This window comes from Heterocephalus glaber, unplaced genomic scaffold, assembly GCF_053883595.1.
Source record: "Heterocephalus glaber isolate CG9 unplaced genomic scaffold, H.glaber_assembly_v1.0 deba00000347, whole genome shotgun sequence".
NCBI classification, from domain to species: Eukaryota; Metazoa; Chordata; class Mammalia; order Rodentia; family Bathyergidae; genus Heterocephalus; species Heterocephalus glaber.
In genome coordinates, this window is record NW_028258143.1 from 22,638,441 (window position 1) to 22,653,877 (window position 15,437).

At 46.9% G+C, this 15,437-nt stretch overlaps 1 protein-coding gene across 11 annotated transcripts in view; it reads right to left on the bottom strand.

Annotated features, from left to right (window-relative positions):
• Window positions 1-402: 402 nt before the first annotated feature.
• Window positions 403-15,437, bottom strand: part of Clasp1 (cytoplasmic linker associated protein 1) — a 260,640-nt gene continuing 245,605 nt past the window's right edge. For 8 of the 11 annotated variants that reach the window (XM_087198215.1, XM_087198208.1, XM_087198180.1 and 5 more), the window contains 3 exons: window positions 9,548-9,754; window positions 8,129-8,245; window positions 403-3,414 (listed from right to left, as the gene is read on the bottom strand). In XM_087198215.1, the coding sequence (XP_087054341.1) occupies window positions 3,328-3,414; window positions 8,129-8,245; window positions 9,548-9,754 (411 nt within the window). In that variant the 3' untranslated portion in view covers window positions 403-3,327. The remainder of the gene's footprint in view (window positions 3,415-8,128; window positions 8,246-9,547; window positions 9,755-15,437) is intronic. The other 3 variants (XM_087198200.1, XM_087198196.1, XM_087198191.1) reach the window with 1 other exon arrangement.

Here is a 15,437-nt window from a genome sequence, read left to right on the forward strand (position 1 = left end):
GTCCCCAGTGCTGTGGATGTTTCTAAGACCCCTCTCCTTGGGTGCCCAGCACCCCGCCAATCCCTATGGGTCCCACGGGAGACACAGAAGGGACAGTAGGAGCCTGGGGCCCACCTGCTCTTAGCAGCTGTTGGTATAGTCTCAGGAGTCAAGTCGAGGCTTTCTGCTTGCTCCCAACCTTTCTGGAATTGAATGTTCCACTGTTCAGCCAAAGGCCCGCTGTGCAAGCAGCCCCTGGGGGTGAGGCTAGGGCTCAGCTCCACCCTCACTCCCAGGACCCCACACACACTACAGGGGCTGATTCCCAGCAGACATGTCAGAAGACTGACCTCTTCATGTCACACGGAGAAGGGTCAGGTACCTGCTGGGCACGGTGATGACAGACAGCATCAATGCAGGAAACTGAATTAGGTTTCATTTATTCTAGGGCAAACTCAAAAGGGTTTTTTTTTGTTTTGTTTTGTTTTTTAGCAAATCCTAACACATTATTAACAAAAAATCTGTACATTTGCCATGATACACTTGAGAGTGAAACAAATAAGATATAAATACCGATATGAATGTAACATGAAAAAGCCCAAAAAAACCCAAAAAACCAAAACAAAAAACCACCCAACCCAGGGGCATGGGGACCATGCGTGTGAACACTGCCAACAAAACTATTTTGGTGGCTGATATTTTTCAGAGCATTTCTTTTTTCATTTCCAAACGTTAGCAGAGTCCTGGTGGGGTTCTACAAAGTTCTTATTTGCTGTCCTTTAAAGTGTAACATTACGCTTGATAGAAAAGGTGGCAGGGAACAAAGAAGATGTATGAGACGAATCATCGCATTTCCTGCACAGGGTGTGTAAGCTAGTGGTGAGCGTAGAAAAGGCAGGCCCGTGCACGCGGCCAGGGCGTGCAGCACACACAGTGCACTGGAAACAGCCGCGCTGCACCAAAAGGACCAGCCAGCTCCCCAGAGGGAGGTGGCAGCTCAGGGAACAGGAAGTTGGAGGAATGGCCTTCGGCAGGGTGGGTTGAGGCTCTGGACAGTCAGGTAGGTGGGGAGGCAAACACAGTCCTAAATGCTCTGCTGTCAGTGTCTTGCAGAACGGAACGGAGCCCGGCAGGGAGGCGAGTCGTCCCAAGGCGGAGGTGGGCGCAGCCACCCTGCAATAGGAGGTGGCGGCATGCGAGTCTATTCCAGGCAGGCAGCCGGCAGCAGCTTGCAGATTGAGGCCAAGAGACCTGTGACAAAAAGTGATTGTATCTCCATCAGGAGACTGAGGAGGGGCGGGTGACATTCGAGGCTAGCCCTTTGTGAGTACTGTGAGGACATCAGCAATGTCTGAGAGCCTTCCAACTGTACTGGGAACTGTGGTGACTTTCTGGGAGCCAAAGGGTCCCAGAGAGGGGTCTTCCTAACTGCATCAGGCATAAGAGAATTCATAAGTACAGTAATGCCTGGGAGGCACGTTTCTACCACAGAGGAGATCACAAGACTCCGGGACTTTTGTAAAGAGCGTGAAAAAGAAATCCCACTAATATATAAACAACAAACAAACAAACAAATAGTATTTATCACTGAAAGTAAGGCCTGGTCCTGCTATGTTTTGAGCCTAAATCAGTCAATAATATTCAGCCAATTAAAATGCACCCATGGATTTCCTTAAACAGTAGCAGTGGAGCACTTTATATGTGTAAGATAACCTGCCCCACACCTGAATGTAGAGGCCTTCAGTTTTAGTGCTTATTTCCAAATAACAGTATCTGCCTTTCACCAGGTCCCCGCCAAATGTGGAAGGTCAGATAGGGGTGGTGAATCAGGCTGAGAACTATGTGAGAGGGGCCCCAGGTCCTGCTTTCAGTCCTAGTGGCTTCGGTGGGCCCTGCCCTGGATCTGCCAATACTGTATCTTGCTAAAATTCATGTCAAAAGCAGCTTTTTCCTTATGGAGGAATCAGTCCAATTAAGAGGATCTAAAATAGAATAGTAACAAAAGAAGTCTTCATGATTGCACTGAGAATTGCCATTTGGCTTAGGAATTTTACTTAAAACTTAATGTAATCAGACTCCAGATCTACAGCTACTTCCTTTGGAGCAATCAGACCCTCAAGAGGTTAAAACATAAAAGGAGCCCGGTGGTTTTGGGGGAAGGGAACAGACTCTGAAAGTACACTGCAAATCCTGTTGTTCTGCAATCTGCCACTTGTCATGATTACTTTTTCCTTAAGCAATTTAACAATCAAGGAAGTACTTTGGCTTACAGAATTAAAAATGATTCCAGGGCCGGGGGCTCAGTGGTAGATAGCTGGCCTAGCATGCAGGAGGCCATGGGTTCAATCTTTTACCACCAAAGAAAGATTTTGATACCTGGTCTCTCTAGATCTTTTTTTGCTCTTTAATCCCCAGAGAAAACAGGGAAGCCCAAAGTGGAATGGTAAAACTGCTGTCTGCCAGATTAACAGAACATTTTGGAAATGAACAGCTCAGGTCAAGCTTGAGGGGCGAGAAAAGATGGCACGGTTTTGAACCACAACCTGGAATCCTGGGAGAATCCCCATCACAACAGTGCCTCCCCCAGATCTCGGCAGGGAAATGGACAGGAAACTTCCTCACACCTGCTGTGCTCCACGGAAGGCCCTTTCAGGCATCCCTAACTGCTGTAAGTTCACCTTATCTTTGTGGTTGGACTCATAGGAATCCTTCTGAGCCACAGCTCCGGGATGGGGAGCCGTGTGAAGCCGTTCCAGGGGTCTGGGAGGAGACGGGGGCAGTCCGGACCTCCCTGAGAGCCAGGGCAAGGGGCTCCTGTGTGACGTGACAAGCCACTCAGCAGGACAGCTTCGGGCCTTCCTCCTTCTCTTGCCAAGATTTGAGCTCCATGCTTACTAGGCCTCAAAATACAACCTAAGGACATGTGACCTTTCTCAGTGTTGGCTAGGAAAAGGGTGGGCTTTGGCCCACATGGCCATGCTCATGAGAATATAAACTAAGAATGAGGGACACAAGAGGGATCCCACCCCCAAATCTGTTATTAACTAAAAAAAAAAAATGCTACTGCCTACCAAGTGCTGCTAGAGAGCTGTGGGTTTTGGGAACTAGCCCTGCCCCTACTTGGTGGTGTGATCTCGGCAGGTGGTATGAGACATGTAATATGGCTCTTTTTGTTTCTCATTATTCCTTTTGTTTCTATGAGGACTGCAATACAGGCCTTGCTTCCATTACATTCAATACCAGTAAGATTCTACACAAAAGCTGGAAGGGACCAAAATACTGATTGTAATAAATATGTGCTGGACTCCTCGTACTGACAGGGCAGCTGATAGGGGTCTCCAGGCACCACTAGCTGTGCGTGGACACGTCGGAGGAGGAGCTGCTGTTGCTGTTGGTGGTCTGGGCCCGCTTTATGTATAAGTTTAGCAGCTTCATCTGCAGAGAAGATACAAATGAGTCAGCAGGAGAAAAGCAATCAGAGTAAAACACAGGAAAATGACAAGCACAACCCAGGTGACAATCAAAAAACTGCCTGTCCCCTAATTCCCTGATGGGGGAACTCATTACACAAACACTGTCACCACAAGTGTCTAGACCCACAAGTGTCTAAAAGACAAGAGGAAAACAGTCAGTTGTTACAAAAGAACAGTTAAGTGCCACAACACTGTAATACGGTGGGCGGCCACAGGGGCTGCTGGAGAAAAGTACATGAGGGGTAGGGCCACCCATTGCAAAGGCAGCCCAGTGGCTGCTTGGGAGCTGGGGGGAATGGGAAAAGGAGCAAGAGGTACTAGGCCAAGTCTGTGCTGACGCCTTTTCTTTTCCCAGCACCCTGACTGCCTCCTGAAACTCCCTGATGCCCGAAGCACCTGAGACTTACCTCCCAAAGCCCCTCCTGATGTGAATCCAGATAGGAACAACCCTTCCTTCCCACCTGTGGCTCTGGCTTTTTGTCTGGATTCAGCATGTGCGGCCTCATACTATGGTTAGCAGGGGCTTTCTTGTCCCTTTCCACAAGATTAGGCCTCCCAGAGGCCAGACAGTATCACTACACAACACTTATGCAGACTGACATCATGCTTCACAATGACAGGCTTTGCCCCTTGGGATCTTCAAAACTGCAGGTGACACTGTAGGTGCTTATCAAATATTAGCTGAATGCCACTAAGCTATCTATTAATAAAAGAAATAGAATGTCAATAAAAATCTAAGTAACAAACAACTTGTAAGATCAAGGGAATTACGAAAAACGTATTGTCCACAGCCCTTTGATCTCCAGCGGCCCCCTGAACACATGCTCAGGGTGATGTGCGGGCTGCAGGAGGAAGCAGGGCCCTCTAACTGGTGATGGGAAGCCAGATGGGACAGGCTTTCTGACATTGCCCCTCCCCCTGAAGGGATGGTCTGGGTGTGTCCTCTGTGTACTGTCTTGGGTGCCCCTGCCACATCCATGCAGGGACTGGAACACTGGGCTGTGCTGTGCTTTGCCATACAAACAGAGCCTGCAGGAGGTGCTGCTCAGTAGTCTAGCCCTGGTGTCTCCTCACAGCAGGCTGTGGTGCTGTCTTTCTCTTCAACCACAGCAGAGCACTTCACCTTAACTTACATGACATTCCATGGTTGCCTTTCAGTCCTTGTCTTTTATTTTTTGTGCTACAGGGGATGGAACCCAGCTTAGTGTGTACTCTATCACTGAACTACACCCCTCACCCTAGCCCTAGCCTTTCCTTGCCTGTTAAAATCATCAACAGATACTACAGTGAGCAGTACTAGGACGACAAGAGTCATTGTTCACATAAGGATTTTACACCTCGGCTCAGTAGTCCAGCAGAGTTCCAGATCCAATTCCACCACTAACTAGTTGTTTGACTTCTGGCAAATCACTCTCTTAGAGCCTCAGCTTCACTACCTGCAAATAGCAAGAGCACTGAGGACATTCCTAAAGTGCCTTCTGTAACGTCCTCTTCAGACACGGTGCTTCCTACACCCCTTCTAACTCCCACCCAGTGGCTCCTGCTGTACACAAACCACTGGCCCATCCTATGAACCCAGCTCAGCCTCTTCTCAGCTGCTCCCTCAGGGCCTGTCCTGCTGCATCTACTCCATTTCCTTGTGTGCCAAGCCTCTTCCCCAGCTATAATTTCTACTAATTCATGGCAGGATAAAGCTTTCACTTTGCCTGAATACACAGCATAGTGTGGTATGGATAGCAAGATTTTAACACATACTTGCTGAATCAATGAGGGAAAAAATGATTTAAAGACAAGACAGTTATATTTCTACAAAAGGGTGGGTATGAATAAATTGTTAAACATTCTTTATTGTCCTTATATTCTATTCAAAACCCTTAATTTATGTCTCTAGTCAAGAATATAATTACAACTATGCATGGTGGCACTTGCCTATAATCCCAGCTACTCAGGAGGCTAAGGCATGAGGATCACTAAGTTTGAGACCAGTGTGGGCAACTTCATGAGACCCTGTCTCAAATTTAAAAATTTTAAAGAATGGCTGGGGATGTGGCTCAGTGGTAGAGCACTTTCCTAGCATGCACCAGGCTCAATCCCCAGCACTGCAAATAAAGAAACACAGTTACACGTATGAGGAAGACATGACAACAGAATTAATCACATGTGCATGTTCAATGAGTCACCAGGAGCTTTTACACCATCATACCTGGGCCTCACAGAAACCCTCTCAGGTAGGTAGAAAAGATTCTCTTCTTTTAGAAAAATAAAAGGTTCAGAAAGTATGCTCAAGAAAAAAAAAAGTGTGCTCAATAAGCTGATATAGATTTAGGTTAGTGTTATATCTTTGGGCTATTAAATGTAATCCCCATACCAACAAAGAAAATAGCTACAGAACACACCAAAAGGAAATGAGAAGGGCTTAAAATGTTTCACTACTGAAAAAAAAAAAAATCAAACAAATGAAAGACAGTAATGTAGAAAATGAGGGGTAAAGCATTGAAAGGTAAAAAGCAAAATGAAAAGAGTCCTTCCTTGTCAGTAATTACTTAAAGGTAAACAGGTTAAATAAGCCACTCAAGACAGACTGGCTGAGTGGGTTAAAAACATGATCTAGCTGCATGCTGTCTACAAGACTCACTTTAGGTCTGTGGACAGAATGAAAAATGAAAGGATGGAAAAAGATATTTATTATGCAAATAGTAACAGAGCAAGGATCAGAAAAAACAGACTTTAAATCAAAAGAGATAGCAAGAGACAAAGGATATCTCTATTAAGAAAAAGTGTCATACAGCAAGAAAATCTAACAATTCTATGTATTATCTAGTAACAGACCATCTAAATATGTAAAACAAAAACCAACAGAACCCAAGAGAGAAATGGTTCTACAGTAACAGCTAACGACTTTGATGCCTCACTCTTAACAATGGGTGGAGCAGTGGGACAGAAGCTAAGTAAGAAAGTGTAGGAGTTCAACAACACCATAAACTAACAGAACCAGCAGGTGCACTGACAGTGCTCAACCCAAAGCAGCAAACACACTCTTTGGTGTGCCCGGCACATCAGCACAGTTCATGTTTTAGGCCAAAAAGTCAGTTGGAGCAGATTAAAAAGGGAGGTAGCATACAGAGTCTCCTCCAACCACGACAGGATGAAGTCAGAAACTCGTAACAAAAGGAAAAATGCAGAAGTCACACATTTGCAGAAATTACATAATACCTTTTTTTGGGTACCGGGGATGGAACTCAGGACCTTGCACTTGCAAGGCAGATGGTAGAACCACTGAACTAAATCCCTGGCCCCTATATATTTTTTTTTTATAAAAGCCAATGCATCAACAAGAAACAAAGTTAATCAGACAATATCTTGAGACAAATAACAACGAAAGTACGTTTAAAAACTTTTGGACCAGGGAATTGACAGCTGTAAATGTTTGCATGAATAAAAAGGACAAAATCTTAAATCAACAATCTAACTTTATACTTCAGGGAAATTAGAAAAGAATAACTAAAGCACAGCCACAAATTTAGAGGTAGAGCAGATGTAAATGAAAAGGAAGACATAAAATAATAGAAAAAAAAGAAACAAAAAATTGGTTGACAAGATCAATAAAACTGACCAATCTTTAACTTGCTGGATTGAAAAAAAGGACAGACTCGACTTCTAAATCCTTTATCCTCACCCACCTCACTCCTTCTTCCAGCCTTCCTGCCTGTGCCTCTCTGACTGCGATGCTCCCTATCTGTGCCACAGCAGCAGCTCACTGCAAACACAGGGGCCTTGTCACTGCCCAGTTCCTTCCCTCCCAAGGAGCAGGGCCAGGTGCTTCTTTGTCCTTGCTTCCCACTGGGTTAGTTCCACACAGGAAATTGTATCCATATCTCTGAAGGGGGTCTTTAAACTCAGGCAGATACACAGTACTTCCTTGGAGTGGGTGCCTCACGGCCAGCCCCAGGCCTGGCAGCCGGGCCCACCTCCTCTCTGGAGTTAAGGTCCTTCTCTACTATGTCTTTTTCGGGCACGTTAGATATGAGTTGTCTTTTATAGAAATTTTTAAAACATAGAGCACTCTAGCCACTCCCGTCTTCAATAAGCCCATAGCCCTTTTGGTCCATTTCCTTCCTTTGATTATAGAACACAAAGGGGCATGAGAAGGTACTGGAGCCTGACCTCCGCTGCGTCCTTGGGCAGGCTAAAGGAGGTGACCGTCCTTATTTCACAGCGGTGCCAGGAACGCAACACATGCCAGGGACATGGTACAGTGCTTGGGGTACCGTGGGACAGGTTTTGGGCCACTGTCACTACTGCTGATGCCGACAAGGGACACAGCTCTGATTCAGCAATTTGTTAAGCACTTAGGTAAATTTCCTCAGTGTTTCTACAAGAAAACAGGCTGGTTTCTAAACAAAGTTGTCTTTCTTTTGTGAATAAACAGAAGACAAGTTTTCTTTTCAAAAACAGGCGTTAGGTAGACTATGACGTTAGAGTCACCTTAAACTAAAATGACTTCACTACACAGCAGGTCATTTTCACTGTAGAAAAATGCCTTTGGAGAAATAAGGCCCAGCTTAAACACACGCAATGAGAAAAAAGCCTGTCTGCAGTCCAAGGCTGCCACCAAGCAGGTTCATGACCAGCTGGCAAGGTTGGGTGTGGGCATCAGCCGGGAACTCTATACATACCTTGCTCCCCGTGAGCTGTGCAAGGTGAGGTTTCAGATCTTCTCCGATTACGGAATAAATTGCCACTAAGCAAAACACGCTGGCCTTACGCACACTGCTTTCGGTGTTGTCATAACCCTAGAGAGCCAGAGGGGAGCATGAAAAGAAACGAGATCAAAGACTTGCCTTACAGTATTTCAGCAACACTTCTACAGATGCCCTCGAAGTTCAACCTTGGGCCTGTCAGTAACAATCAGGATATATCTCAGACCTGCAACCCAGAGGGCTTTCGCCCCAAGGGGTCAACACTGACTAGTGTCACGATTGGCCTGCTTCCTAGGGCACACAGGCAGTGGCAGGCAAGCGACAGGTGGACCTGCCTTGACATGGCATTGCTGTGTGACATGATGCCACTGAAAAGACATCTTCAGAGAGACAGAATGAGAAAAGGAAATGGTGAGGGGGATAACTTGCTTCTTTTACATTTTATCTAGTGGTAAAGCAAATTTCACACGTGAAAATACCTTTAAAGAAATGAGAATTACATCATTTACTCTTGTGGGCAAAAGCTCTCCATCCTCCAAAGACTGCTGGGACCTCCAAACCCTCTGCGACTGAGCCTCAGTCTACCTGCCAGCCCCATCTCCACCTCACACCTACATGGGGCCACTCGCAGCTCTCCTAACTGCCCTGTGACTTCCTCACCTTTGTGCCTTTTTATCTGTCTGAAGCAATCAAGTTCTCAACAGTCCCCAGTCAAGTGTTCAGCAAACAGTAGCATTTTTAAAGTGGGGAGCAGGTTCCTTGACCTTTCCTGAATGAAACCCCTGTAATCACAGCACTCAGAAGGCTGAGGCAAGAGGATAGCAAGTTCAAGGACAGTGTGGGCTACATAGTAAGATTCTCTCTCTCAAAAAAAAACCAAACCAAAAAAACCTTTTTCTCTTTCCTACCCAACCTGGAAGCCACCTCTCTACATGATGCAGCATATGGCACTGGCACCTCTAGCTGCTATGTGGCCGCAACAAGCCCCATGGTAGGCTGGAAAACCCTTGTGGTGATGCCACACGGTGGAACATATCTCTGGTCTGCCAGTCTGTTTGCTCACTGCCTCAGGTGCAGAAGAGTTACTCTTCCTAGGAGAGTGGGGGCCTTGTCTGATTCACCATGCCATGGCCCATGCTGCCCAGGGCTGCGGCCAATGGAGGTACACAATAGGGGTTTGTTGAAGGAATGAACAAAAATAAATGACCAAAACATGTTGACAGTAAACAGAAATTCCACCCTGGGCCATAGTTTAGCAGGAATGAGTGGGTAAGAAAATGCAGATTGTTAAGACTGGATTGCTGCCTGCATTCCCTCCTGCCCCCTGCAGTGAAGGAGGACAGCAGAGTCCCAGAGGACTTCAAGGTGAGCAGCCCTTGGGGGAATGATGCCTACCTGGAGCAAGCCGGGGATGATGTCGGCGAGGAGCTGCAGCAAGGAGTCCTTGGCGATCCTCTCCACGACTTTGGTTTGCATCTTGATGGCGGCGAGGTTGATGGGGTAATCAGCAGTCTGGATGATGGGGCACAGCACTTTGATGCACTGCTCTGGATGGATGGAGCTGGCTAGTGTGGATGCAGCCTCCTCAGCAGCTCTCACCACCTGAAACACCCATTTCCCCAGAGTGAGCAAGACCACATTCTGCTGCCTCATTCACATGATAATGGCTGCATTTAAAGGCGGCTAGAGTCATCATCACCTCTGGCTAACACAGGGGAAAGTAAAGGCAGAGTGGTTTGGGGGGTCATTTTAGAGGAGAGTATGGGCCTGGGGATGTGGCAAAAGCCTGGCCACATGGTCCTTCAAGGATAGCCCTGGCACCAGCCACCTGCCAGCTTCTCATTAGCCCCCAACCTGTAGGCTCAGAGGGGCCTTGACTGGAGGTGGGGTCCAGTGAGCTGTGTGAGGAGTCCTTGGGATGAATCTTCACACCAAGACTGGGGACTCTCTGCCCCAGAAGACTGGCACCTGGAAATATAAACGTTTCCTGAGGGCTGAGAGATGCCCAGCCTGGAGGCACTGGAGAGAAGCCTGGGGAAGTCAGAATGCCTTGACTCCTCCTGATGATTCCTCACAGGGGCCAAGCTGCAAGGCAGCTGGGCAGGCTCAGGGAGAACTTTCTAGAAGTGTCTTCCTAGGGAGTCACTGTGGAAAGTTGTTTTTCTAGGAATTCGTGCCATGATGGCTCCTCACCTTGCACCTATAAGGAAGTGCATGAAATGAGTACCTCACAGCCCAAGGAGTAGCCTCTGCTCTCCAGAGAGCCAGAGAGGACCCTCTTGTCATAAGGAAGGCAGCCAAGTCCAAAACCCAGTGAAGAAAGGAGAGCGGGCAGAGGTGCTATAAGTTTGAGCTTAGGGAGCTGGATGAGAATCTCAGTGTCTTGTTTCCTCATCTGTAAAACGAGGCATCTTATAGAGATAGATGCTAAGGAGTAATCAAGACAGACCGGAAGCTCAGTGAAAGACACTTCCTACTATTAGCGGCACAGGAGCACATTACTATATGGGATACATAAGTAAAGATACTAAACTATATGCAGGTGTGCATTTTCTTAAGAAGCACAATGAAAACCTAACACATTCCCCCCAGGGCCAGTCCTGCACTGGGCAGGCATTCCACTCAGATTCTGCTCTGCTTTCCGTTCTGCTGCTTGGAATAACTCAGCTCTACCTTTACGTAGCACTGAGATAGAGACAATGCTGAACCGAACCTGAGGCTTCAGTCATCCCACCCCTGTGATGTAAGTGAAGATGGAGCCTGAAGCCAGCATGGGGACCACCTAGAAAGCGGCTTCTATTCAGGCCAGAACAGGGTAAAGTCATCAGTGCATTGGCACCAGGAGGGCTCCTGAGAGGGAGCTCAAGATGGAGGGCAAACAGGCCCCACGTCCTGGCTTAGGTCATGCTGGGGCCCTGACCGAGGTGCTGCCTACCATTCAGGCTCCTAGAATAGCTCATAGCCATGGCCCCAGGGTCTATCCTCTGTGACAACTGCTAACACCAACCTGAGGCCCAGGCCTTCACAGGTCTTCACAGGCCTGGCTCCTCCCTTGCCTGCCCATACCCTGCCTCACTCATGTTTTCAACCATCTGCACCTTGCAGACCTCCAGGCCCCACCACTACAGAATCCTCAGGAAGCCTGTGTGCACATCTTACCCGTCATCATCTTCCGAGACTGCCCCTCCCACTGGGTGAACAGTTCTCTGAGGGGCAAGATCCAATCTTGGCTATCTGTCCCCCAGGCTGAGGACTTGTCTCCAACGTCCACCAGGTACTCAGTACACGTCTGTTGGTCTCTTTCCTTCAGAATGTGCATGCTTCCCAGGTAGCATGAAAGTCACCTCTGGTACAGGCCATTCTGATTTATGATTCCCAACTAAGGAGCTAGCCGAGGGAATGGGGAGGAAGGAAAGACATCTACAACCAACTTGGGCCCTGGGAAAAACAACTGCACAAGGCCCAGCATTCCATTCTAGGTGACACACTGGCTCTTTGGAGAAGAGACCTGTTCTGCAGTAATCAGCTATTTGAACAGGGCTGGCAAGTTTCTCAGGACAGCTCCATCAGGCAGTTACCTTAGTACATGCAGGTCCCCAAAGTTGCTCTAAGTCCACATGTCCTTTGGAGTCCACATGAGGCTGAGCTACGCATGGCTAAATGGACAGTGATAAGTGCAAGGGGAGATGGTCCCTCTTCTAATGTGGTCCAGCCACATGACAGTGCTGTGACGACACTGGCTTTTTGCAGTAAGAAATCAGTATGTGCAAGCATTATGGCATACTGGCCAGAAAGCTGAAGACTTTTGGATGTTAGTTTTTCAACTTGGGGGGTAAAAACTGAAAGGGTCAGAAAACATTGGCTGCTTTGGTTGGTATGTTTAAGTGAGAGCACACTGATACATAGGAATTGATGTTTAACATCCTACTAAGGTGAAAAGAACATGGAATTTAGAGGCAGGGTATGTGAGTCCCAGCAGCATCACTTTCATCACAAAGGAAGCAAGCTAACAGCCTCCTGGTATGCCTCATGGATGCAATGGGATTAATGAGACATGGCAATCCACTGCAGGCTCATGCTTTCCTCCTCTCCTTCCCAACTCCAATGCTCTCCTGCCTTTTGGGTTCTAGTGAATTACCGACAGTGAGGTGCTGGGACAAGACACTCAGATCTGCTGAGCTCAACCCCAAATACAAGAAGAACTTCTTAGGAAAGTCCAGGAATTTGAGAGAGGGCTACACAAAGCATTTCATCAACTATTTCTAAGATGGGCATGTGTGTGTGTCTGGAAGTAAGATGCTGGGACCTGCACATTCAGATGAGTGCACCTCTCTTTTAGCAGGGTGAAAGCAAGTTTCTCAAGACAGAACCTGGTTTTGGCAAGGCTGATAAGTGTTCTCAACTTCTCTCCATATGCCAAGTCACTGGTTTGGCGAGCTGCCTGCATCAGGTTGAACTTTAGGTTCTGCCCTGTGCTCTGTGTAACATAAGAGGCAAAGATTATAAATGTAAGCAAACAGGGAGCAAAAGTAAACATGGGCAACAGAAGGAGGACAATACTGTTTAGTAGGCAAGGTGGCCAGAGGTGGTAACAATTTTGGGGGGGAGGAGTGAGGGGACCATATTCAAAGACAGCAGGAGCAAGAAGACTTTTGGGTTATAATCTGCTCTGAAGTTAGCAAATTCTGTTCCAATTCTCATTTTACTATCATCTGGTTAGAAATAGGAATTCTTTCCTTTCAAAGTTAGTGAGATAATAATGTCTTGCTAAGAAAAGCCTAATTTTCACATGTAGCTTTTTAAGAAAATAGTATCGCTATTCGGAATACTGGTGAATATTTACTTAAAGATAAGGTTTCTTTAAGAGCACAGAAGTTCTCAACATTTGGCCTGCATGTTTAAGTTCACAAAGTTTGATTTGGCTCTGTCTCAGACACATCTGAACAACTAGTTGAGTTAAAAACACAAAACAAAACAAAAAACCAAACAAAACAAAACAGCAAACATCCAAAAACAATGGCTGGAATCAAAGAACCCTTTGCAGAAGGGTATTTGGAGTTGAGCTTCTGGACCACTGGGAAGCTAAGGAAAAGACTGGTGCCATCTTCTGGAAATGGCTGGAGATCCATAAGAATTCCAAGGCCCTGAAGTTTGGTATCCACCAGGAAAATGAGGGGTAAAGAAGAGTGCTCAGACTGGCACTGACATAAACTCTGGTCTTATGGTGGAGGGCCAGCATGGATCTGAACCTGAGTTCTCCTTTACCTGGGCTCAGTATCAGAGGGAGGAGAGAGAAAAGCTCCAGGCTGTCCAGTTCTGTCATCAACTAGCCAGCCAATGGTAGGGAAATGTCTTCCACTTCCTAGGCCTCGGTTTTTCTCACCAGTAAAATCAAAGGGAGAAACTAAATGGAGAATTTTTAAATTATTGTGGATTCTAAAATTGTACCATCCACCTCTATCCAATGAGTGGCCCCCGTCCCCAGTACAAATACCTAACACAAGGGCTTCAAAAATATTGAGAGGGGGAGTATCTGAATGAAACCATCTCTAACCATATAGGTCACCCAGCCTTGCCTGAACAGCAGATGCAGGGTAACACAGGATGTATCTTCAAATGTGGCGAGACCTACCCTGTCCCATTGCCATAGGCAGAATTTAGGCAACAAGTGAAAACAGTGAGGGCTGGAAGAGAGGTCAGGCCTTCCAGGAGGTGCTTTGCATTGGATTGGAAGCTGGGCAGCATAAATGTGGTTACTTCTCTGCTCTGCTAAACACCAGTGTCTGTCTCCAAAACTCAGGGTGTGTTCTAGCCTCACACTGACAATGGATGGGCTGAAACCAAGCTGTAGCCCAAAGATACAAAGTATATGTTTACTTGGAGTTTTAGAGCTTATTTAATTGAATTTGAACAACCTCTTAGGTATATTTAAAGTAATGCAATTATGTCTGCTTTGTGTACAATTAAAAAAAAAAACAACTTAACAATTCTATTCAAAATCAGCCTGCTGTTTTCCACAGAAGAGAGTAATAAGAACAGTCTGCAATTTCCAACAGTAGCAGCCCTGGCCTCACCAGGCTTTAATGGTAGCCAGTATACAGTGTCTCTCCCTCCCCAGCCAGACCACATGCATGTTAGACATCCAGAGAGCTCCAGACTTGTCCACAGTCACAGTCAGAGCTGGCAATGGTGGTGTAAACCTGAAGGTTCTGTGTTGAATAATGGCCCTTCCTGAAACTAACAGAGCTAGTTGTGGCAGGAGTCACATTGGCTCCCACATTACTTCAACAGGAGCAATCACTGTCCCCAGCCCCAAACAGCAGTGGCAGCAGTCAGTGACACTATTCAGAACCTGCATAGCTCCTAGCAGGAACATACTCCTGCAGTCCTGGTTTGGCAGGACTCAACCCAGGTGTATCTTCCTGCCCACCCTCCATGGGCCACCCGCCCTCCCTGGGCCACCCGCCAGCTGGTGCCCCGCTCTTGTTCTGTCCTCCCCTCCTTCTCTCAGATCGCAGGTCCTGTGGTCCCTTGGGCACTCTTCCCTGTTGTTTTGAGTGCACTCCAGACTTCTGGAGCCTTGCTCTGAGCCACACACTGACTGTGCTGCAATGTCCTAGGTGACACGCCATTACCTCCTGTCTGGTTTCAGTCACAAAGCACTGACCAGTGTGTCACACTCCTGGCTCAGCTACTTAGAATCACTCAATGAAGCTAACTAGGTTTCTGATTTTGCCCACTTAATAAAAAGCAAGAAGTTCCAAAGGAAATAGAACTTCTGGCCAAATCCCAGGGCTGGGCCCATGGAAAACAAGAGATTTAGAACTGATGAAGATTTAAATTTGTGACCCTATAGCAGCTTCTATTATCTTGAGGCTGGATGAGATACAGATAGCTCCCTGGGCTAACAGATAAGAACAAACAAGGTCCAGAGAGGGGTGTAATTCTTCCAGGTCCCTTTGGTGCATTGTTTACCAGACCCATCAACACTCATGGATGCTGCCCTGAGAGGTGGCCAAGGGCCGAGCTGAGCACTGGAGTTTGGCTAAGACGAGGTCAGCTCAGGATTTAACCAGCACCTGGAGCAGAGCACAAGCCCAGCAGCACGAGCCCAGCAGCACGTCTTCACTGGCAATGCTGCTTTTCTCTGGCCACAGTATCTGTCAAAAGACTGCATGAAATAACCAGCTGGCTGGGCAAAGTCAAACAGCTAATCTCAGGAAGCTCTATTTTCTTTTTAAAGTAACTTTGGTCTCTGATAACTTTTTTATTTCCCTGGAGTCAT